The sequence below is a fragment of the Dipodomys spectabilis genome, unplaced genomic scaffold (assembly GCF_019054845.1).
Source record: "Dipodomys spectabilis isolate Male_0828 unplaced genomic scaffold, ASM1905484v1 ptg000304l, whole genome shotgun sequence".
In the NCBI taxonomy this organism is placed as follows: domain Eukaryota; kingdom Metazoa; phylum Chordata; class Mammalia; order Rodentia; family Heteromyidae; genus Dipodomys; species Dipodomys spectabilis.
The window spans coordinates 1,477,501-1,501,696 of NW_024870981.1; the positions used below are offsets into that span (position 1 = coordinate 1,477,501).

Here is a 24,196-nt window from a genome sequence, read left to right on the forward strand (position 1 = left end):
TCTGTCTGTCTGTCTGTCTCTGTTCATCTGTCTCTCTGTCTATCTCTATTTCTGTCTGTCTCTGTTTCTCTTTGTGACTTTCTGTCTGTCTGTTTCTCAGTCTGTCTGTTTATCTCTGTGTCTGTCTGCCTGTCTCTATGTTCATTTGTGTCTTTGTCTGTGTCTGTCTGTCTGTCTCTGGTTATCTGTCTGTGTCTGTCTGTCTCTCTGTCTCTCTCTGGGTCTGTCTGTCTGTCTCTGACTCCATTTTTCTGTGTTTGTGTCTGTGTCTCTGTCTGTCTGTCCCTGTATCTGTGTGTTTGTCTGTCTGTCTCTGTCTTTCTCTGTCTATCTGTGTGTCTGTCTCTCTCTGTGTCTGACTGTCTCTGTTCATCTGTCTCTCTGTGTTTGTCTGTCTGTATCTCTCTGCCTATCGCTCTGTGTCTATTTTTCTGTTTCTGTCTGTGTGTCTGTCCATGTTCATCTACCTCTCTGTGTGTCTGTCTGTCTCTTGTGTTTCTCTGTATTTGTCTCTGTCTCTCTGTGTCCATCCGTCTGTCTATGTCTGTGAGTCTGTCTGTCTGTGTTCATCTATCTCTCTCTGTTTGTCTCTGTCTCTGTCTGTCCATCTGTCATTCTCTGTGTCTGTCTGTCTCTGTATCTGTTTGTCTCTGTCTATCTGTGTCTGTCTGTCTCTGTGTCTGTCTCTCTGTCCATGTCTGTCTCTGTTCATCTCTCTCTCTCTGTCTCTGTGTCTGTCTGTCTTTCTCTCTGTCTCTGTCTGTCTGTCTCTATATTTATCTGTCTGTATCTCTCTGTCTGTGTGTCTCTGTCTGTCTGTCTCTATATTTATCTGTCTGTATCTCTGTCTGTCTGTCTGTGTCTGTCTGCCTATTTTTCTCTCTCTGTCTGTGTCTGTCCCTGTTCATCTGCCTCTCTGTGTGTCTGTCTGTCTCTTGTGTTTCTCTGTATTTGTGTCTGTCTCTCCATCTCTGTCTGTGTGTCTCTCTGTGTCTCTGCGTCTCTGTCTCTCTCTGTTTATCTGTTTCTGTCTGTGTTTTGTCTCTCTGTCTCTGTCTGTCCATCTTTCATTCTCTCTGCCTGTCTGTCCCTGTCTCTCTGAGTCTGTCTGTCTCTGTTCATCTCTCTCTGTGTCTGTCTGTCTCTCTGTCTGTCTCTGTCTGTCTCTCTGTCTCTGTCTGTCTGTCTATACTTGTATGTCTGTATCTCTCTGTCTGTCTCTCTGTGTCTATTTTTCCTTCTCTGTCTGTCTGTGTGTCTGTCCCTGTTTATCTGCCTGTCTGTGTGTCTGTCTCTGTCTCTCTCTGTCTATCTGTGTGTCTGTCTGTGTGTCTGTCGGTCTGTTTGTGTCTCTCTGTCTCTCTGTGTCTGTCTCTGACTCCATTCCTCTGTCTTTCTGGCTGCGTTTCCTCTCTGTCTGTCTGTCTGTCCCCCCCTCCTCCCCCGCCCCCCCACACCCCCTCTTTCTCAGCTCTGTGCCCCACCACCCCACAGGTCCGGCCTTTTCCCCTTCCTCTCCCCTCCTCCTCCTCCTCCTCCTCTCTCTTTTCTTCCAGAACTTTCTCTTCGGCCGTTTCTCCCTCCCCCTCCCCAGCATCCGCCCCTTCCCCGCCTGGCCTGGTGGGGGGGATTCAGGGTCTCCCCATCCCCCTCTCCCTGACCCCCACCCCCCTCTTTTTCTTCCCTGCTTCCCCTCCCTCCTTTTCCCACTGACGCCCCCCCTCAGCCCAGGCTGTGTGGGGCGGAGCTGAGGCTCAGGCCACAGCGTGGCGGGGCGGGGATATCTGGGCCTGGGCGGATAAAAGAGGAGCCCGCAAGCTGTGCTGTGCTGTCTGGAGACACAGGACAGAGAGACAGACAGACAGACAGACAGACCAGGTGAGGGGGCCCGGACGAGGGGTGGAGGGGGGTGAGGGGATCTTGGGGTACAGGGGATCCTGGGAGGAGGGGAAAGGGGGAGGTGGAGGGATTTGGGGGTTCTGGGGGGGTCAAGGAGGAGAGGTCAGGGGTCAGGGAGATGCAGGGGGAAACATGGTCAATCCTGGGGTACCCAGGACCCCAAAGTTCATTGGGGGTAAAGCACAAGGATTCCTGGGAAGAGGGGGTCAAAGGCCCAGATAGCAAAGGTCCTGGGGTGCAGCCAGCAAAGGAGTTCAAAGTCAAGGAGGGGGGAGACAGAGGTCAGGGGAGGGGGGACACCTGGGACATGGCCAAGATCAGGGAGCCAAGGTCCTGGGGTGCAAAGTTCAGGGGTGAGGGGGTCATGAAGAGGGGGAATGGGAAGTTCAGGGGTGCAGGGATCAGAGGTCACCAATCTGGGGGGTGAGGGAGGGCATCTGTCACGGGGGTGCTGGGTCCTAGGTTCCCCCAAGTTCAGAGGGGAAAAGCCCAGGGAGCAAAGGTCCTAGGGTGCAGACTTCAGAGGGTGCAGGGGTCACAGGTTACAGGAATCAGGGGTACCAGGGTCCCAGGGCCCAGAGGTAACGGAAAACCCACCTTAGGGGTGCAGGGTGTCAGGGTCCTCCTCTTCCTCCTCCTCCTCTTTCTCCTGTCCTCCTCCTCTTTCTCTTCTTCCTTCTTCTCTTCCTCTCTTCCTCCTCCTCTTCTTCCTCCCCATCCATCCATCCTTCCACCCATCCATCCATCTACCCATCCATCCACCCATCCACCCATCCATCCACCCATCCATGCACCCATCCATCCATCCATCCATCCACCCACCCATCCATCCACCCATCCATCCATCCACCCATCCACCCACCCATCCACCCATCCACCCACCCATCCACCCATCCACCCATCCACCCATCCATCCACCCACCCACCCATCCATCCATCCATCTGCCCATCCACCCATCCATCCATCCATCCACCCATCCACCCATCCACCCATCCATCCACCCATCCATCCACCCATCCATCCACCCATCCACCCATCCACCCACCCATCCACCCATCCATCCACCCATCCATCCATACATCCATCCGCCCATCCATCCATCTATCCATCCATCCATCCACCCACCCACCCACCTATCCATCCATCCATCGCCCAACCATCCATCCACCCATCCATCCATCCATCCATCCATCCACCCATCCATCCATCTCCCAACTATCCATCCACCCATCCATCCACCCATCCATTCACCCATCCATCCATCCACCCATCCATCCACCCATCCATCCATTCATCCACCCATCCATCCATCCACGAAGCCACGCCCCCTGTGGCTGGTCCAACCCATTCTCTTCCTCCTCCTTTTCCTCCTCTTCTTCCTCCTCCTCCTCCTTTTCTTCCTCCTCATTGTTATTACTATTATTCTCATCATAGTTATTATTATTACTGTTATTGACATTGTTGTTTTTACTATCATGGTTGTTACTGTTAATATGATGGTTATGATCATCATTATTGTCATTATTGTCATGGTTATTACTATTATGGGTATTGTGGTTATTATTATTGTTATTGTTGTCATGATGTTTGGGTTATTGTTATGATTGTTATTGTTGTTATTGTTACTATGGTGATGGTTATTATTATGGTTACTGCTATTGTTGTCATGATGGTTATTATTGTTATTGTTGTTGTCATTATTATTATAGTTATTATTGTTGCCATGGTTATTACTATTATGGGTATTATGGTTATTATTGTTATTGTTGTTATTATTGTCATTGTTATTGTTATTATAGTTGTTATTGTTGTCATGGTTATTACTATTATGGGTATTATGGTTATTATTGTCATTGTTATTGTTATTATAGTTATTATTATTGTCACAATGGTTATTGTTGTTTTTGTTCTTGTTACTGTGGTGGTGACGGTCGTTGGCGTATTCTTCCCCAAGCCTTCCTTGTTGCTCAGGAGACTGAGATCTGGAGGATCGTGGTTCAAAGCCACCTCCACCCCCTCTCCCCGCCCACCCCCCCAGGACCAACCGAGAGACCCGGATCTCCAGTGAACCCCCCAACCCGGAAAGGTAGGTGAGGAGCTCCGGCCCCGGGTTCGCGTCCTGGGGAGGGGGGGCTGATGGAGGAGGGAGGAAGAGGAGGAGGAGGAGGAGGAGGGTGATGGGTGATAGGAAGCCAGGGGGAAATGGGGTGCTGAGTACTTAGTACTTAGTCCTGGGGAGGGGGGAGGGGGGATGGACAATGACAGAGACAGACAGACAGACAGACAGAAGAGACACACAGACAGATGTAGACACACAGATGGACAGACAGACACAGACATGACACACACACAGAGAGAGACACAGACAGACAGACAGACCATGTGCAGACAGACAGGGAGAAACAGAGACAGGACAGACAGACACACAGACAGACAGACAGACAGACAGAGACACAGAGACAGAGAGAGAGACAGAGACAGAAGAGACAGACAGGCACAGACAGTCAAACTGAGCCAGGACAGATAGACAGAGACACAGAGACAGGAAGAGACAAATGGACACAGGCACAAACAGAGACAGAGACAGACAGACAGAGATGGACGTGAGAGAAACTGGCACAGACAGACACAGAGAGACAGACAGACAGACAAAGAAGAGACAGACAGACAGGGACAGACAGGGAGAGACAGATGCACCGAGACAGATAGACATAGAGACAGACATACAGAGGCACAGAGAGACGGGCAGACAGACACAGACAGACAGAGACAAGTGACAGATGGAGAAAGGCAGTAGAGACAGACAGAGACAGGAAGATAGAGACAGACAGACAGACAGACACAGACAGACAAATATGAGACAGACAGATGTAGACATGGAGACAGGGAGAGACCGACAGAGGTAAATGGACAGACACAAGAGACAGATCTGAACAGAGGCAGACAGGAAGACACAGAGACAGAACAGACAGACAGAAGAGACACGCAGACAGATATAGACACAGAGATGGACAGACAGAGAGAGACACACACAGACAGACGAAGATGTGCAGACAGACAGGGAGAGACAGAGACAGGACAGACAGACAGATGGAGACACACAGACAGAGACACAGACAGACAGAGACACAGACAGACAGACAGGGAAAGACAGATGGATAGAAACAGAAGAGACAGACAGGCACAGACAGACAAACTGAGCCAGGACAGATAGAGACACAGAGACAGGAAGAGACAGACAGACACAGGCAAAGACAGAGACAGAACAGACAGACAGACAGAGATGGACATGAGAGAAACTGGCACAGACAGACACAGAGAGACAGACAGACAGAAAAGACAGAGAGAAGTGACAGATGGAGAGAGGTAGAAGAGACAGACAGACAGAGACAAGAAACAGACAGACAGCTGTAGACACAGAGACAGACAGGAAGGGAGATGGACAGACATGGAGAGACAGCAACAGACAGAGATAGACACAAGCACAGAGAGACAGACAGACAGAGACAAGAGACAGACACAGAGATAAGAGACAGAGGCAGATGGAGACACGGACACAGACAGAGACAAATGGACAGAGACAGAACAGACCGACAGACAGACAGATGGAGACAGGGAGAGACCGACAGAGGTAGACAGACAGACAGACTGAGACACAGATGTGAACACAGAGACTGACAGGAAGAGACAGAGACAGGACAGACAGACAGACACAAGAGACAGAACAGACACAGACAGAGACAGAGATAAGAGACAGACAGACTCAGAGACAGAGAGAGACAGATGGACAGACACAGAACAGATAGACACAGGGGCAGACTGACTGACAGAAGAGTCAGACACAGACTGAGACAGACAGACAGACGTCAACATACAGACAGACATGAGACGGAGACAGACAGACAGACACAGACAGAGAGAGAGACAAGTGACAGATGGAGAGAGGCAGAAGAGACGGAACCAAGAAGACAGAGACAGACAGACAGGCAGAGAGACCAATGGACAGATAACAGACAGAGACAGAGAGGCAGACAGACAGAGACAGACAGAGGGAGACATGGAGACAGGGGGAGACCAACAGAGATAGACGGACAGACAGACAGACAGATAGGGAGAGACAGATGGATAGAGACAGACAGACACAGACAGAGAGACAGAGAGACAGAGACAGAGAAAAGACAGATGGACAGAGACAGGAAGACAGACACAGACAGAACAGACAGACAGACAGAGGTGGATGTGACAGAAGCAGGCACAGACGGACAGACAGACACAAGAGACAGACATGTGAATACAGAGACATACAGGAAGAGACAGAGATAGAACAGACAGACAGACAACAGAAGAGACAGACAGATGTAGTTACAGAGACGGATAGACAGACACAGATATGAGACAGAGAGAGACACACAGACAGATGAAGATGTACAGACAGACGGAGACACACAGAACACACACAGACAGAGACACAGAGACAGACAGATGGACAGAGACAGAAGAGACACAGACAGAGAGACACAGACAGACATGAGCCAGAGACACAGACAGGACTGACAGACAGACGGAGACAGTTAGACAGAATCAGAAGAGACAGACAGGCACAGACAGACAAACTGAGCCAGGACAGATAGAGAGACAGAGACAGGAAGAGACAGACAGACACAGGTACAGACAGACAGAGAGACAGACAGACAAAGAGAAGAGACAAAAGGCAGACAGACAAACAGATGTACACAAAGAGACATACAGGGAGAGACAGATGTACCGAGACAGACAGACAAAGAGAACAGACAGACAGACAGGCACAGAGAGACGGACAGACAGACAGACAGAGAGACAAGTGACAGATGGAGAGAGACAGATGAGACAGACAGACAGACAGAGGACACAGACAGATGTAGACACAGAGACAGACAGGAAGAGACAGACAGACAGAGACAGACATGTAGACATAGAGATAGAGAAGAAACAGACTCAGACAGACAGACAGACAGAGGACACAGACAGATGTAGACACAGAGACAGACAGGAAGAGATAGACAGTCAGAGACAGACATGTAGACACAGAGATAGAGAACAAACAGACTCAGATAGACAGACGCAGGCACAGACAGACAGATGGGCAGACACAGAGGAGACAGATGGACAAACAGACACAGACAGAGACAAGTGACAGATGGACAGAGACAAGAGTCACACAGACAGACAGAGACAAAAGACAGACAGGTACAGACAGAAGAGAAAAGAGACAAACAGACAGACAGGAAGACAGACGGGGACAGACAGACAGACTGAGACAGAAGAAACCGACACAGGCACAGAGAGACAGACTGAGAAGAGACAGACAGACACAGAGAGACAGAGACATGAGGGCCAATGGACAGACAAGAGACAGAAGAGACACAGACAGACAGACATATACACAGAGACAAAGACATGAGACAGACAGACAGATGGAGACACGGAGACAGGTGGACAGAGAGAACAGACACAGACTGACAGACATGAGACTGATGGACAGACAAGAGACAGACACAGAGATGAGAGACAGAGAGACGGAGACACAGACACAGACAGGGAGAGATAGACGGACAGACAGAACAGACAGACAGATGGAGACAGGGAGAGACCGACAGAGGTAGACGGACAGACAGACAGGAAGAGACAGAGACAGAATAGACAGACAGACACAAGAGACAGACAGAGACAGAACAGAAACAGACAGACAGAGATAAGAGACAGACAGACAGACAGGGAGACAGACAGACACAGGCAGACACAGAGACAGAGAGACAGATGTACAGACACAGAACAGATAGACACAGGGGCAGACAGACCGACAGAGAGAAGAGTCAGATACAGACAGACAGACAGTCGTCAACACAGAGACAGACATGAGACAGAGACAGACACAGTGACAGATGGAGAGAGGCAGAAGAGACAGACAGATGATCCAGGAAGACAGAGACAGACAGAAACAGACAGACAGACAGACAGAGGACACAGATGTAGACACAGAGACAGACAGACAGACACAGACTGAGACAGAAGAGACCCACACAGACAGACAGACAGATGTACACACAGAGACACACAGGAAGAGAAATGGATAGAGACAGTCACAGGCATAGACAGACAGACATAGAGACAAGAGACAGATGGACAGAGACAGAAGAGACAAAGACAGACAGACACAGTCACAGACAGACAAACTCAGCCAGGACAGATAGACAGACATAGACACAGAGACAGGAAGAGAAGGACGGACACAGGCACAGACAGACAGAGATGGACGTGAGAGAAACCGGCACAGACAGACACAGAGAGACAGACAGACAAAGAGAAGAGACAGAAGAGACAGACAGGGACAGACAGACAGATGTACACACAGAGACAGACAGGGAGAGACAGATGCACAGAGACAGACAGACAAAGACGAGACAGACAGACAGACACAAAGACAAGTGACAGATGGAAAGAGACAGACAGATGGAGCCAGGAAGACAGAGACAGACAGACAGAGGACACAGACAGATGTAGAGACAGTGACAGGGAGAGACAGACGGACACAGGGACAGACAGACAGAGACAGGGACAGACAGACAGACAGAAGAGACAGACATGTAGACACAGAGACAGAGAAGAAACAGACTCAGACAGACAGACGCAGTCATAGACAGACAGATGGGCAGACAGAGGAGACAGATGGACAGACAGACACAGAGACAGGCAGGAAGGGAGATGGACAGACACGGAGAGACAGACAGGAAGAGACACAGACAGACGGACAGAGACAGGAAGACAGACGGGGACAGACAGACTGAGACAGAAGAGACACCAAGACAGACAGACAGAGACAGATGGACAGACAAACAAAAGACATACAGAGACAGACTGAGACAGAAGAGATCCAGACAGACAGATGTACACACACAGACGGACAGGAAGAGAGTCGGACAGAGACAGAGACAAGAGACAGATGGACAGAGTCAGACAGACATGAGACTGGTAGACAGACACAGGGAGAGACAGAGATAACAGACAGACAGACGTCAACACAGACAGTGATGGAACAGACAGATAGACAAGATCGATGGACAGACAAGAGACAGAGATAGACCCAGACAGACAGACGGAGATGTACAGACAGATGGAGACACAGAGACAGACAGGGAGAGACAGAACAGACAGACAGAGAGACATGAGACCAATGGACAGATAACAGACAGAGACAGAGAGACACAGACAGAGACAGACAGACAGACAGAGACACAGAGACAGGGAGAGACTGACAGAGGTAGACGGACAGACAGAGACAGGCAGATGTCAACACAGACAGAACAGACAGACAGAGATAAGAGAGACAGACAGACAGACACAGAGACAGAGACACAGACAGACAGACAGGGACACAGACAGACAGATACAGACAGACAGAGATAAGAGACAGACAGAAGGAGACAGACATAAGAGACAGACACAGACAGACAGACACAGAGACAGACAGGGAGAGACAGACCAGACAGACAGACATGAGACCAATGGACAGATAACAGACAGAGAGAGAGAGGCAGACAGACAGACAGATAAGAGACAGACAGACAGATGTCAACACAGAGACAGACAGACAGGGAGACAGACAGACACAGACAAAGACAGACAGAAAGCTAAAGACAGAGAGATAGACAAGGAGAGACAGATGGACAGAGACAGACAGAGCAGGCCTTCCCGGTCTCTTTTTCCTTGTGTCTCTAGACTTCCTGATCGTATTCCTGTTAGTTGGTGTTTTCCTTCTTCCTCTTCTGTCTCCTCCTCCTCTTCCATCTCCTCTTCCATCTTCTCTTCCATCTCCTCTTCTTCTTCCATTTCCTCTTCCTCTTCCATCTCCTCTTCCGTCTCCTCTTCCCTCTTCTCTTCCTCTTCCGTCTCCTCTTCCATCTTCTCTTCTGTCTCCTCTTCCTCTTCCATCTCCTCTTCCTCTTAGGTCTCCTCTTCTGTCTCCTCTTCCATCTCCTTTTCCTCTTCCATCTCCTCTTCCTCTCCTCTTCCTCTTCCGTCTCCTCTTCCATCTCCTCTTCCTCTTCCATCTCCTCTTCCTCTCCTCTTCCTCTTCCGTCTCCTCTTCCATCTCCTCTTCCTCTCTTCTTCCTCTTCCATCTCCTCTTCCATCTCCTCTTCCTCTCTTCTTCCTCTTCCATCTCCTCTTCCTCTTCCATCTCCTCTTCCTCTTCCGTCTCCTCTTCCTCTTCCGTCTCCCCTTCTGTCTCCTCTTCCTCTTCCATCTCCTTTTCCTCTTCCATCTCCTCTTCCATCTCCTCTTCCGTCTCCTCTTCCATCTCCCCTTCCGTCTCCTCTTCCTCTTCCATCTCCTCTTCCATCTCCTCTTCTGTCTCCTCTTCCTCTTCTGTCTCGTCTTCCATCTTCTCTTCCATCTTCTCTTCCATCTCCTCTTCCATCTCCTTTTCCTCTTCCATCTCCTCTTCCGTCTCCTCCTCCGTCTCCTCTTCCGTCTCCTCTTCCATCTCCTCTTCCGTCTCCTCTTCCATCTCCTCTTCCATCTCCTCTTCCTCTCCCGTCTCCTCTTCCATCTCCTCTACCGTCTCCTCTTCCGTCTCCTCTTCCATCTCCTCTTCTGTCTCCTCTTCCGTCTCCTCTTCCATCTCCTCTTCCGTCTCCTCTTCCGTCTCCTCTTCCTCTCCCGTCTCCTCTTCCATCTCCTCTTCTGTCTCCTCTTCCGTCTCCTCTTCCGTCTCCTCTTCCATCTCCTCTTCTTCTTCCATCTCCTCTTCCTCTCCTCTTCCTCTTCCGTCTCCTCTTCCATCTCCTCTTCCTCTTCTATCTCCTCTTCCATCTCCCGTCTCCTCTTCCTTTTCCATCTCCTCTTCTGTCTCCTCTTCCGTCTCCTCTTCTATCTCCTCTTCGGTCTCCTCTTCCATCTCCTCTTCCTCTTCCATCTCCTCTTCCTCTTCCATCTCCTCTTCCTCTTCCCCTTCCTCTTCCTCGTGTCCATGTCCTTCTTCCTCTTCCTGTTCTTCTGATACATCTCCTTCCTCTTCCCATTCTCCTTCCTCTTCCTCCCCATTGTCTCCCTGACCCCCACAGGTCGCCTCACATCCTTGAACCTCCATCCCCGGGCCTCCAACTTCCAGCCTCCATCCCTGGCCTCCATCCTTGGGCCTCCACCCCCTTGGGCCTACACTCCTGGCCTCCATCCCCAGCCTCCACCCCATTTGGCCTACTTTCCTCTACCCCCCTGGGCCCCTGTCCCTAGCCTCCACCCTCTTGGGCCTCCTTCCCTGGGCCTCCAACTTCCAGTCTCCATCCCCAGCCTCCACCCAATTAGGCCTCCATCCCTGGGCCTCCTTCTCTGGCCTCCAACTTCCTGTCTCCATCCTCAGCCTCTACCTCTGTCCTCCACCTTCCTGGACCTCCATCCCCAGCCTCCATACCTGGCCTCTAACCCCTAGGCCCCCATCCCTGGGCCTCCACTTCCCCTAGGCCTCCATCCCTGGGCCTCCACCCCCTGGGCCTCCAACTTCCAGTCTCCTTCCTCAGCCTCCACCCCTGGCCTCCACCCCGTTGGACCTCCATCCCCAGCCTCCACCCTGGCCTCTAATCCCTAGGCCTCCTTCCCTGGGCCTCCAACTTCCAGCCTCCATTTCCCTGGGCCTCCACCCCTGGGCCTCCATCCCCAGCCTCCCCCCCTCCATCCCAGCCCCAGGATGGGGGGCCCCCACCGCTGGGCCTCGCTGCTGCTGCTGCTGCTGCTCCTGTGCGGCCCCCACCCAGCCCCCGCCACCCGCTGCCCCAGGACCTGCGCCTGCTACGTCCCCACCGAACTCCACTGCACCTTCCACAGCCTCAGGGCCGTGCCCCACATGCTGGACCCCAAGATGGAGCGCGTGAACCTGGGGTGAGGCCTGGGGAGGGGAAAGGGGGGAAGGAAGGGAAGGAAGAGTAAGGAAGGAAGGAAAGAAGGAAGGAAGGAAGGAAGGAGGGAAGGAAGGAGGATGGAGGGAAGGAAGGAAGGATGGAAGGAAGGAAGGAAGGAGGGAAGGAAAGAAGGAAGGAAGGAGGGAAGGAAGGAGGGAGGGAGGGAAGGAAGGAAGAAAGGAGGGAAGGATGGAAGGAAGGAAGGAGGTAGAGAAGGAAGGAAGGAAGGAAGGAGGGAAGGAAAGAGGGAAGGAAGGAAGGAGGGAAGGAGGGAGGGAAGGAGGGAGGGAAGGAAGGAAGGAGGGAGGGAAGGAAGGAAGCAAGCAAGGGAGGAAAGGAAGGAAAGCAGGAAGGAAGATGATGATGAGTAATGATTCATTATTCTTGACCCTGACCCGGAAACAAAAGTCCTGCCCTCCCAGCGCTGGTTTTCAGGCTGTTTTCCTGATTTCCTCTTCCTGTCCTCTCGCCTGTTGAATTAGGTTCAACCACATCCGGGTCCTGACGCACGCTTCCTTCCCCGGTCTTGCGAGACTTCAGCTGCTGCTGCTGCACGGAAACGAGATCGCGGACATCGCCGAGGGCGCCCTGAGCGACCTGGGCGCACTGCAGGTGCGCAGGGAGCGGGCGGAAGTGGGGCGGAATTGGAAGGAAGTGGAAGGAAGTTTGGTAGGAAGTGGGGCAGAAATACACAGTGAAGTGGGACAAAGTAGGGGAGGAAGTGGGGCGGAAGTTTGAGGAAATAGATACAGAAGTGGGAGGAAGTAGGGCCGGAAGTGGGAAGGAAGTTGGAGGAAGAAGGAAGTGGGAAAAGAGTAGGGAGGAAGGAGGGGGGAAATGCGGAGGAAGACAGGCAGAAATGGGGATCAAATAGCAAAGGAAGTGGGGAGGAAGTAGGGAATCAATGGAGGAAGTAGAGACGGACATGGGAGGAAGTCGGGGGCAGAAGGGAGGCGGAAGTGAGACGGAAATGGATAAGGACCTGGGAAGAAGTAGGGCTGGAAGTGTAGCCAGATGTTGAGTGGAAATAGGGAAGGAAGTGGAGCGGAAGTGGGTCGGAAGTAGTGAGGATATGGATCTGGAAGTGGAAGTAGGGCCGGAAGTGGGGTGGAAATCGGGAAGTAGGGAGGAAGTGTGAGGAAGTAGGGGTGAAAATAAGCCGGAAGTGGGAGGAACTAGGGGCGGAAGTGGTTAGGATATGGTTCCGGAAGTGAGAAGTGGGGTGGAAATAGGGAAGGAAGTGGGGAGGAAGCAGGACGAAGTAGGGGCGGAAGGCGGAAGTGGGGCGGAAGTGGTGAGGATATGGATCCGGAAGTGGAGTGAAAATAGGGAAGGAAGTGGGGAGGAAGTGGGGGTAGAAGTGACCCAGAAGTGGGGAATGACATATAGTTGGAAGTGGGGAAGAAAGTGGAAATAGGACCATGGGTAGGACCGGAAGTGGGGCAGAAATAAGGAAGGAAATGGGCAGGAAGTGGGAGGAAGTCGGGGCTGAAGTGAGGCGGAAGTGAGCCGGAAGTGGGGCAGAAGTGGTGAGGATCTGGATCTGGAAGTGACAGAAAGTAGGGCCGTAACTGGCCGGAAGTGCGGAGGAACTTGGAGGAAGTAGAGGCGGAAGTCAGCCGGAAGTGGGGAGGAAGTGACCCGGAACTGGGGCGGAAGTGAGTTGGAAGTAGGGAGGAAGTGAGAATGGGGCAGAAGTGGGACCGGAAGAAGTGAGGAAATATACTCGGAAGTGGGAGGAAGTAGAGGCAGAAGTCGGGAGAAGTAAGCCGGACGTGGAGCAGAAGTGTGACAGGAAGTGGTACGGAAGTAGGGTGGAAGTGAGACCGGAAGTGGGGCGGAAGTGACCCCGAAGTTGCCCTTCGGATCCCGGAAACGCCCCCTTTCACCCCCACAGGTGCTGAAGCTGAGCTACAACCAGCTTCGGGCACTGCGCATGGGCTCCCTGCGGGGCCTGCGGCGCCTGTCCCGGCTGTACCTGGACCACAACCGGCTGGAGTCGGTGCCCCCGCGGGCACTGCTGGGGCTGGCGTCGCTGCGGCTGCTGCGTCTGGACGGGAACCAGCTGGCGGCGCTGGCGCCCGAGGCGTTGGCCACGCTGCGCGTGCGCGGGGTCCCGGCCTGCACGCTGCGAGTGCTGCACCTGGCTGGGAACCACCTGGCTGCGCTGCCCGCCGGCACCCTGGCCCAGGCACCCGCGCTGCGCGCGCTGCACCTGCAGGGTAACCCCTGGGCCTGCGGTTGCCGTGCGCGCTGGATGGAGGACCTGGAGGGGCGGGGCCGAGGTGAGCAGAGGGGGCGTGGTCAAGCGCAGGCCAATGAGAGGGCCGGGCGGGGCTGAGGCGATGCAGAGAGGGGGCGTGGCCGAACTACAGCCAGTGAGAAAGGATGGGGGCGTGGCTGGGCGTAAGTGAGTAGCCAAGTTCCCCCAGTCACGCGGGGCGGAGGCGTGGCCGAGGCGCCCAGGGGGGCGTGGCCTAGCTCCAGCCAGTAAAAAAACGGCAGCAGCGTGGCTGGGCGTGGCTGGGCATTAGTGAGGAGCTGCAGGGGGCGTGGCCAAGGTCTAGCCACTTAGGAGGGGCAGGGACGTTGCTGAGGCTCCACAGGGAGGGTATGGCCCAGCTTTAGCCACTCAGGCAGGGTGAGGGTAAGGCTAAGGCTCCACGGGGGGGCGTGGCCGAGGTCCAGCCAGTCAGGCGAGGCGGGGGCGTGGCTGAGAACCCCCAGGAGGGGCGTGGCCGAGCTCCAGCCAGTCAGACGCGATGGGAGCGTGGCCGAGGCTCCCCAGGGGGGCGTGTCCCATGTCAGCCCCGCCCTTCTCCCATCCCCCCCTGCAGGCGTGCTGCGCTGTGGGAAGGAACAGGCGTGCGCGGCCTGCGCCAGCCCCGCCGCCCGCCGCGGCTTGCACCTGCGTCGCCTGCCTCCACGCATGCGTTGTCGCCCGCCGCGCATCCTCACCAGCCCGGCAGACGGCGAGGAGCCCCTGGAAGCGGAAGTGGAGGCGGAGGAAGAGGAAGTGGAGGACAGGGAGGAGGTGGGCGAGGTGCGGCTGAGGCTGACAGACGCCCGTGGCCGCGCTGCCGGCCTTACCTGCCGTGCGCGACCTCGACGCGCGGCCCGGCCCCGCCCCCGATGTCCCTGTGCGCGTGCGCCTGACGCTCAGCGCCGCCCTCGCCTGCTACGCCGACCCTGCCCACCTCGCACATGCCCGCCGCCTGCTGGGAGGCGATGATGACACTGATGATGTCGCACTGATGCTGCGCTGGGACCCTGAGGCGCCGGGCCACGCCCACGCAGATAGGGACCCGGGAGATGGATCGGGGAAGGCCACGCCCAACCCTCGGGCCTCGGGCGGAGACGCTGATGGGGATGAGCTGTATCAGGACAGGGACCCGGATGTAGGCCACGCCCACCGTCAGGGCGGAGACCCGGATGTGGACCATATGTATCAGGCCACAGACTCGCATGTAGGCCATGCCCACCATCGAACCAGGAACCCTGATATAGGCCATGTCCACCAGGGAGCCAGAGACCCTGATGTAGGCCCTGCCCACGCTCAGGACAGAGACCCGGTTGTAGGCCACACCCATCTGCAGGACAAATACCCGGATGTAGGCTATATGTATCAAGCCCAAGACCCGGATGTAGGCCCCTCCCACCAGCAGGACAGACACCGGGATGTAGGCCCCGCCTACAAGCATGCCAGACACCCGGATGTAGGCCATGAGTATGATCAGGACGTAGGCCCCGCCCACCTTCAGGACAGAGACCCGGATATCAATGACCCAGATGAGGGCCCCGCCCACCCTGAGGACAGAGACCAGGATGGAGGCCACGCCCACCCTGAGGCTAGAGACCTGGATGTCCATGACATGGATGAGGGCCCTGCCCACCCTGAGGACAGAGACCCTGATGTCAATGACCCAGATGAGGGCCCCGCCCACTCTGAGGACAGAGACCCGGATGTAGGCCCCAGGTATGACCAGGATGGAGGCCACGCCCACCCTGAGGCCAGTTTCCCGGATGTCCATGACCTGGATGTGGGCAAGGCCTACCGCCTGGTGCACGGCCCTGGCGCGTCGCCATCGTCGCCGACGTCACTTCCAGGTGTGGTGGCCCGGCTGTGGGCGCGGCCTGCCTGGCTGCTGCAGCCCGAGCTGATGCTGCGCTGGGCTGGGCTGCGTGGGCCACGCATGCGTCTGACGTGGACGGCGTGCGTGCGTGGCCCCGAGGACCCGGAGGACGCACCCTGGGTGACCCTCAACCCCCGTGATGACCCTGATGACGTGCACGTGGTGACCCCGGGGCAGACGCTGCGGCTGCGCTGTGCGGCGCAGGGCTCGGAAACACCACGCATGGCCTGGACGCGGCCCGACGGCTCCATCCTGCGGGGCGATGAGGATGGCGGCCATGATGGGGGGACAACACTGGAGATCCACAGGATGCGCCAGGCCGACGCTGGCTGGTACCGCTGCGAGGCCCGCGTGGGGCGCCGCTGGGAAACCAAGGCACGGCGCGTGGCCTATGGCGGGGACGGAGCCACGGGGTCCGGGGCCTACGCGGAGGAGGAAGCCATGGAATCCGAGGCCTATGGTGTGAATGAAGCCACAGGATCTGAGGCCTACACTGAGGAGAAAGCCAAAGGATCCAGTGCCTATGGCTCAGATGAAGCCATGAGATCCGAGGCCTACACTGAGGAAAAAGCCACGAAATCTGAGACCTATGGTGAAGAAAAAGCCTACGCTGTGAATGAAGCCATAGAATCCGAGGCCTATGGTGCAAATAAAGCCATAGAATCTGAGGCCTTCGCTGAGGAAAAAGCCATAGGATCTGAGGCCGACACTGAGGAGAAAGCCACAAGCCCCGCAGCCTACACCCTGTCTGAAGCCACGGGCCCCGCGGCCTACATCAGCTTTGAAGCCACAGCCCCCACGGCCTCCGCCACTTCTGAAGCCACAGCCCCTGCGGCCTACACCCCGTCTGCAGCCCCGGGCCCTGCGGCCTACGGTGGCTTTGAGTCCGCCATGGCGGGCCGGGTACAGCGCGTGTTCGTGGTGGCGTCTCGGGCGCCAGCGGCCACGGATCTGGAACTGCCTGCGGGCGTCACGCAGCGGGTGGGCTGTCGGGCGGAGGGGGAGCCGGCGGTGCGCGTGGGCTGGCTGCTGCCGGGCGGGCGCTGGGCCTGGGCGGGGACGGAGCTGGGGACGGACGGGGTCGGGGTCGGGGCGGACGGGATGTTGACGCTGCCCACGCTGGGCCCACAGCACGCCGGGCGCTATGTGTGCGTGGCCGCCAACGTGCTGGGGCTGGCGGGCTGGGAAGCCGACGTCAGCGTGGGTGGGGCGGCGGGGGGCAAGATGGCGGGAGACAAGATGGCGGAATCAAAGATGGAAGAATCCAAGATGGCGGAAAGCAAGATGGCCAAAAACAAGATGGCAGAATCAAAGACGAAAGGCAACAAGATGGTGGAAAACAAGATGGAGGGAATTAAGATGGTGGATTCCAAGATGGTGGACACCAAGATGGTGGAATCCAAAATGGAGGGAAGCAAGATGGCCAAAAACATGACGGAATCTAACATGCCCGACGCCAACATGGCGGATTCCAAGATGGCCAAAAACAAGATGGTGGACACCAAGATGGAGGGAACCAAGATGGCGGAATCCAAGATGGAAGGAAACAAAATGGCGGAAGCCAAGATTGCAGAATCCAAGATGGAGGGAACTAAGATGGCGGAAGCCAAGATGGACGAAACGAAGATGGCAGATGCCAAGATGGCGGAATCAAACATGGGGCGAAACAAGATGGAGGAATCCAAGATGGAGGGAACCAAGATGGCCGAAAACATGGTGGAATCCAACATGGCCGACACCAACATGGCGGATTCCAAGATGGTGGACGCCAAGATGGCGGAATCCAAAATGGAGGGAAACAAGATCAGGGAAAGCAACATGGCAGAATCCAAGATGTAAGGAATCAAGATGGCGGAAAACAAGATGGAAGGAATAAAGATGGCCGAAAACAAGGTGGTGGAATCAAAGATGGAGGGAACCAACATGGCGGAATCCAAGATGGAGGAATCCAAGATGGAGGGAATTAAGATGGCAGATTCCAAGATGGTGGAGGCCAGGATGGCTGATTCAAAAATGGCGGATTCCAAGATGGCAGGTGCCGCTGCGGAAGCGGCTGCGGGGGCGACGCGCGGTGCTGACGTCATTGTTGGTGTGCCAAGCTTGGGCCCGGGCACCGGGGAAGCATGGCTGTGGCGTCGGCGTCCTGCGGGCGGCCCCGGGCGCGGGTAGCAGCGGCGTCCGCCGCCTCCCTATCTCCCTCCCATCCCGCGTGCTGCCCCCGCCGGCCACGGGTTCGAGCCTGCCTTGCCGCGCCGCCCGCGCCCACCAGTGGCTGCCGAGCACATCCAGCCCGAGCACATCCAGCCCGAGCACTGGGCGCGCATCCTGGCGCACGTTCGCGGCCGCGCCACAGGCGACTTCCGGGCCCCGCCCGCCCTGCTTCCGGTCTCCACGGAGACCTCCCCGCTTCCGGCGTCCACACTTCCGGTTTCGACACAAATATCCCCACTTCCGGTCTCTGTGTCTTCCGCCGACCCACTTCTGGTCTCCACTCGGACCTCACCACTTCCGGTCTCCACTCAGACCACCCCACTTCTGGTCTCCACACTGCCGGTTTCCACTCGAACATCACCACTTCCTGTCTTCACTACTTCCGCCTACCCACTTCCGCTCTCCCCACGGACCTCCTCACTTCCAGTCTCCACTCGGACCCCCGCACTTCCTGCTTCCACACTTCCAGTTTCCACTCGAAAATTCCTACTTCCGGTCTCCACTGGGACCACCCCACTTCCGGCTTCCACACTTCCGGTTTTGTCTCGAACATCCCCACTTCTGGGCTCCACTCGCAGATCTACACTTCCGGTCTCCACGCGGAGATCCCCACTTCCGGTCTCCATTCGGACCACCCCACTTCCTGTTTCCCCACTTCCGGTTTCCACTCAGAAATCCCCACTTCCGGCCTCCACTACTTCGGCCTACCCACTTCCGTTTTCGACTGAGAGATCCCCACTTCCGACTTCCACACCTCCGGTTTCCCCACAGACCTCCCCACTTCCGGTCTCCAGTCAGACCACCCCACTTCCGGTTACCACTCGGAGATCCCCACTTCTGATTTCCACACTTCCGGTCTCCCCATGGACCTCTCCACTTCCGGTTTCGACACGGACATCCCCACTTCCGGCCTCCACCCCTCGAGCATCCACTGCTCCGACCTCTGCACTTCCGTCCTCCTCACTTCCGGCCTCCTTACTTCCGGCTCCCAGGAGGCCTGGCAGCGGCCGCAGGCAGGGGCGACAGCACAAAGCTCACCGCGCCCGGCCGGGCCCCACGGTGAACCCCCGTGACCCCGTGGTCACGACCCTGCATGGCCGTGCCCCGGATGTCCTCCCTTCCCATCCTGCGGCTTCCCCCGATGGTGACCCGGGGACCTTTGACCCGCGACCCCCGGCCCCGCCCGCCGTGACCCCGCCCCGTGGCGTCTGGAACGAGCTGGACACGGGTGAGCCTCAGTTTACCCATCTGTCTCCTGCAGGCTCTTGGCGTGGGGGCGGGGGACTGAGGGGAGCCAGATAGGAGGTGGAGGTAAGAGGTCACAGGGAGGATACAATACGGTCAGAGGTCACGGGGAGGTTAGGGGTCACGGGGGGTCAGAGGTCACAAGGAAGCCAGGGGTCACAGTAGGGTCAGCGGTTGCAGAGAGGTCAGAGGTCATGGAGAGGTCACGGGGAGGTGAGAGGCCATGGGCAGGTGAGAAGTGGATGGGAGGTCAAAGGTCATGGGGAACTCAGGGGTCATGGAGAGTTCACGGGGAGGTCTCGGGAGGGTCACTGGGAGGTCAGAGGTCATGGGGAAGCCAGGAGTCACAGGAGGTCAGAGGTCACAGAGTAGTCAGAGGTCATGGAGAGGTCACAGGGAGGTCGGGTCACTGGGAGGGCAGAGGGCATGGACAGGTCAGAGGGCATGGGGAGGGGAGGGGCGAAGTCCTTTACTCTGTCTGTCTGTTGTCTGTGTTCCTGGCTGTGTGGGGCACAGGATGACTGGGGAGACAAACACACACGCACAGACAGACAGACAGACAGACATAGAGCAGACAGATAGAGGGACGGATGGATAGACAGACAGACAGACAGATAGGTGGATAGACGGATGAATGGACGGATAGACAGAGCCATAGAGAGACAGACAGACAGATGGACAGAAGGACGGATAGACAGGTAGACAGACAGTAGACAGACAGATGGACAGATAGATAGACAGACAGATAGACTGATAGATAGATAGATAAACAAATGGACGGATAGACAGAGCCATAGACAGACAGACAGAGAGATACATGGACAGATGAATGGAGAGACAGACAGACATGGAAACATACATGGTTGGATGGATGGATAGATAGGTAGACAGACAGACAGCTGGATGGATAGATAGACAGACCAATGGACAGATAGACAGACAGAGCCATAGACAAAGAGATAGATGGACAGATGGATGGGTAGACAGACAGACAGACTGATGGATGTATAGACAGATAGGTAGACAGACACCAGACAGACAGATGGATACAGAGACAGGTAGACAGATGGACGGACAGAAGGACGGATAGACAGGTAGACAGATAGTAGATAGATAGAAGGACAGATGGACAGATAGATAGGTAGACAGACAGACAGATAAACCAATGGACAGATAGACAGAGCCATAGAGAGACAGACAGACAGAGAGATACATGGACTGATGGACGGATAAACAGACAGATAGACTGATGGACGATAGACAGAGCCGTAGACAGACAGACACCAGAGACATGGACAGATAGATAGAAAGAGACAGACAGACAGACCGACCAATGGAAGGATGGACAGACAGAGCCATAGAGAGACAGACAGACAGACAGACAGAGAGATACATGGACAGATGGACGGATAGACAGACAGATAGAAACATACATGGTTGGATGGATGGATAGGTAGACAGACAGACAGACAGACAGACAGACAGATAGATAGACAGACAGACAGACAGACCAATGGACGGATAGACAGAGCCATAGAGACAGATAGACAGAAGAATGGATGGAGAGACGAACAGATGGACAGATGAACAGATGGATAGATGGACCAATGGACAGATAGACAGACAGAGGTATACACAGTCAGAGAGACAGATGGACAGATGGATGGATAGACAGACGGGTGGATGGATGGATGGATTGAAAGAGATAACATGGACAGGTGGGTGGGTAGACAGACGGACGGACCGATGGATGTATAGACAGATAGGTAGACAGACACCAGACAGACAGGCAGACAGATAGATAGAGAGACAGGTGGACAGACAGATGGACAGATAGCTAGATGGATGGACCAGTGGACAAATAGACAGAATCATAGATAGACAGAGCAATGGACAGATAGACAAACAGAGCCATAGACAGAGAGAGAGAGAGAGAGAGATGGACGGAAGGAAGGATACACAGATAGGTAGACAGTAAGACAGTAGATAGATGGATGGACAGATGAATGGACAGACAGATACATGGGTGGACGGAGCGACACAGACACATGGACAGATAGACGGATGGACTGATGGATGGATAGACAGATGGACAGACAGAGAGACAGAGGGACAGACAGATGGACAGACAGAGGGACAGAGAGACAGAGGGACAGACAGATGGACAGAGAAACGGATGGACAGACAGATGGACTGACGGACGGACAAGTAGACAGACGAACAGACAGACTGACAGAGACAGACAGACAGAGGGACAGACAGACATAGACTGACAGACAGATGGATAGACAGACAGACAGAGAGATGGACAGAGAAACGGACGGACAGACAGATGGACAGATGGACGGACAAGTAGACGAACAGACAGACTGACAGAGACAGACAGACAGAGGGACAGACAGACAGACATAGACAGACTGACAGACAGATGGATAGACAGACGGACGGAGATGGACAGCCGGACGGACAGACAGACAGAGGGACAGAGCACTGTCTCCGACCAGCACAGGGGCTCTTATCCAACGCCCTGTCCCTCTGCCCTTCCCTCCGTCCGTCTGTCCATCCCCAGGCGTGGAGCTGACCCCGGCGGCGCCCGACACGCGTGGAACGGACACGAGTGGATCTGACTCTGGCACGATGGACACGCTTGGAAATGTCACGCGTGGATCTGAAACTCACACGATGGTCACACGTGTAAATATCACTCGTGAAAGGGACACGATCACATCCCTTCCACACTCACCTGATACACATGAAGCGCGCATGCATGGCTCTGACACACGTGGAAATGTCATGCACGCCTCCCCCGCTCCCCCCGTGCTGCGCGAGGCGCCCACGGAGTTCGTGTCGGCCCACGCGGGCCTCACCCTGCACCTGCCCTGCACAGCCCAGGCCTGGCCCCCTGTGGCCCTGCACTGGCGTCTGCCTGACGGGACCCACGCGAGACCCGTGCATGCGCACACGCACCCTCGACTCAGTGACGTCTACGTCCTCCCCAATGGCACGCTGGTGCTGCGCCGCCTGCAGGCCCCGCGCCATGCCGGTGAGTACGAGTGCGTGGCCGCCAACGCGCTGAGCAGCGCGAGACGCACTGTGCACGTCGAAGTCACGCCCGCGCCCGCGCGTCTCCCCCCCAGCGTCCGACCCCGAGGCCCGCTCGCCACGCGCGTGCCCCACGGCGCTGACCTCACGCTGCACTGCCACGTGCGCGGGGATCCCGCCCCACGCGTGTTCTGGAGGCTGCCAGACGGGCGCCTGGTGGATGCTGGGAGCAGGTGAGTGTGGGAAGTGGGGGGCATCCATCCATCCATTCACCCGTTCATCTACCCATCCATACATCCATCCATCCACTCATCCATCCACCCATCCATCCATCCACCCATCCATCCATCCACCCACCCACCCATCCATCCACCCACCCATCCATCCATTCATCTACCCATCCATCCATCCACCCATCCACCCTTCCATCCATCCGTCCACCCACCCATCCATCCATCCATCCACCCATCCATTCATCCCTCCATCTACCCACCCATCCACCCATCCATCCATCCCTCCATCCATCCATCCATCCACCCATCCACTCATCCATCCATCCACCCATCCATCCATCCATCCTTCCATCCGTCCACCCATCCACTCATCCATCCACCCACCCATTCATCCACCCACCCATCCATCGATCCACCCATCGATCCATCCATCTACCCATCCATCCACCCATCCATCCATCCACCCATCCATCCACCCATCCATCCATCCACCCATCCATCCACTCATCCATCCACCCATCCATCCATCCATCCATCCACCCATCCATCTATCCACCCATAGTTGGGATAAAGATGATACCCCTTGATAGATAGTTAATTGATAGAGGATGGATTAGACAGATGATGTAGACACAGTAGACCATAGATAACAAATCGATTATCCATTAAATATTGATAGAGATGAGGTGGGGATGGTAGATCCATTAGCAGTGAATAGGTAATTGATAGGTCCTGGCTTGCCAGATCGCAAGGTAGAACCCTAGTGATCGATCATTGATAGATGATCGGTCAGGGATCGATACAAGATGAGTATTGGATGCATATGTCACATGTGCGAATAACTAACATTGGCTTCAAATTTGTCTTCCCTTCCTTATGGTCTTTCCTCCTATTACTTCCTTCCCTCCTTCCTTCCTTCCTTCCCTCCTTTCTTCCTTCCCTTCTTCCTTCCTTCCCTTATTCCTTCCTTCCCTCCTTCCCTTCTTCCTTCCTTCCCTCCGATCCTTCCTTCCTTCCCTCCAAGCTTTCCTTCCTTCCCTCCAATCCTTCCTTCCAATCCTTCCCTCCAACCTCCCTTCCCTACATTCCCTCCTTCCCTCCAATCCTTCTATCCTTCCTTCCCTCCAATCCTTCGTTCCTTCCCTCCAATCCTTCCATCCTTCCTTCCCTCCAATCCTTCCTTCCCTCCCTCCAATCCTTCCTTCCTTCCCTCCCTCCAATCCTTCCTTCCTTTCTTCCAATCCTTCCTTCCTTCCTTCCCTCCAATCCTTCCTTACTTCCCTCCAATCCTTCCATCTTTCCTTCCGTCCAATCCTTCCAATCCTTCCCTCCAATCCTTCCTTCCCTCCTTCCTTCCCTACATTCACTCCTTCCTTCCCTCCAATCCTTCCTTTACCCTTCCCTCCTTCCTTCCCTCCTTCCTTCCTTCCTTCCTTCCTTCCTTCCTTCCTTCCTTCCTGCCCTCCCTTCCCCTCCCCTCCCCAGCTCTGACATCCGGG

The 24,196-nt window shown here is 55.2% G+C and overlaps 1 protein-coding gene across 1 annotated transcript; it reads left to right on the forward strand.

Moving 5' to 3' along the window:
* The first annotated feature begins 17,814 nt into the window (after nucleotides 1-17,814).
* LOC122127595 (mucin-2-like) lies at nucleotides 17,815-22,611 on the forward strand. Its single transcript, XM_042702119.1, has 4 exons — nucleotides 17,815-18,131; nucleotides 19,170-19,405; nucleotides 21,992-22,116; nucleotides 22,310-22,611. The coding sequence occupies exons 1-4, from the start codon at nucleotides 17,815-17,817 to the stop codon at nucleotides 22,496-22,498; spliced, it is 867 nt and encodes a 288-aa protein (XP_042558053.1). The 3' UTR covers nucleotides 22,499-22,611.
* Nucleotides 22,612-24,196: the final 1,585 nt, after the last annotated feature.

Excerpts from the sequence above, each read along its gene's own strand:
- LOC122127595 (XM_042702119.1), top strand. The coding sequence starts at position 17,815 with ATGGCGGAAAACAAGATGGAAGGAATAAAGATGGCCGAAAACAAGGTG. Across the intron at positions 18,132-19,169 it reads GCGGGCGGCCCCGGGCGCGG|GAGGCCTGGCAGCGGCCGCA; the intron begins GTAGCAGCGGCG and ends TCCGGCTCCCAG. Across the intron at positions 19,406-21,991 it reads CTGGAACGAGCTGGACACGG|GCGTGGAGCTGACCCCGGCG; the intron begins GTGAGCCTCAGT and ends GTCCATCCCCAG.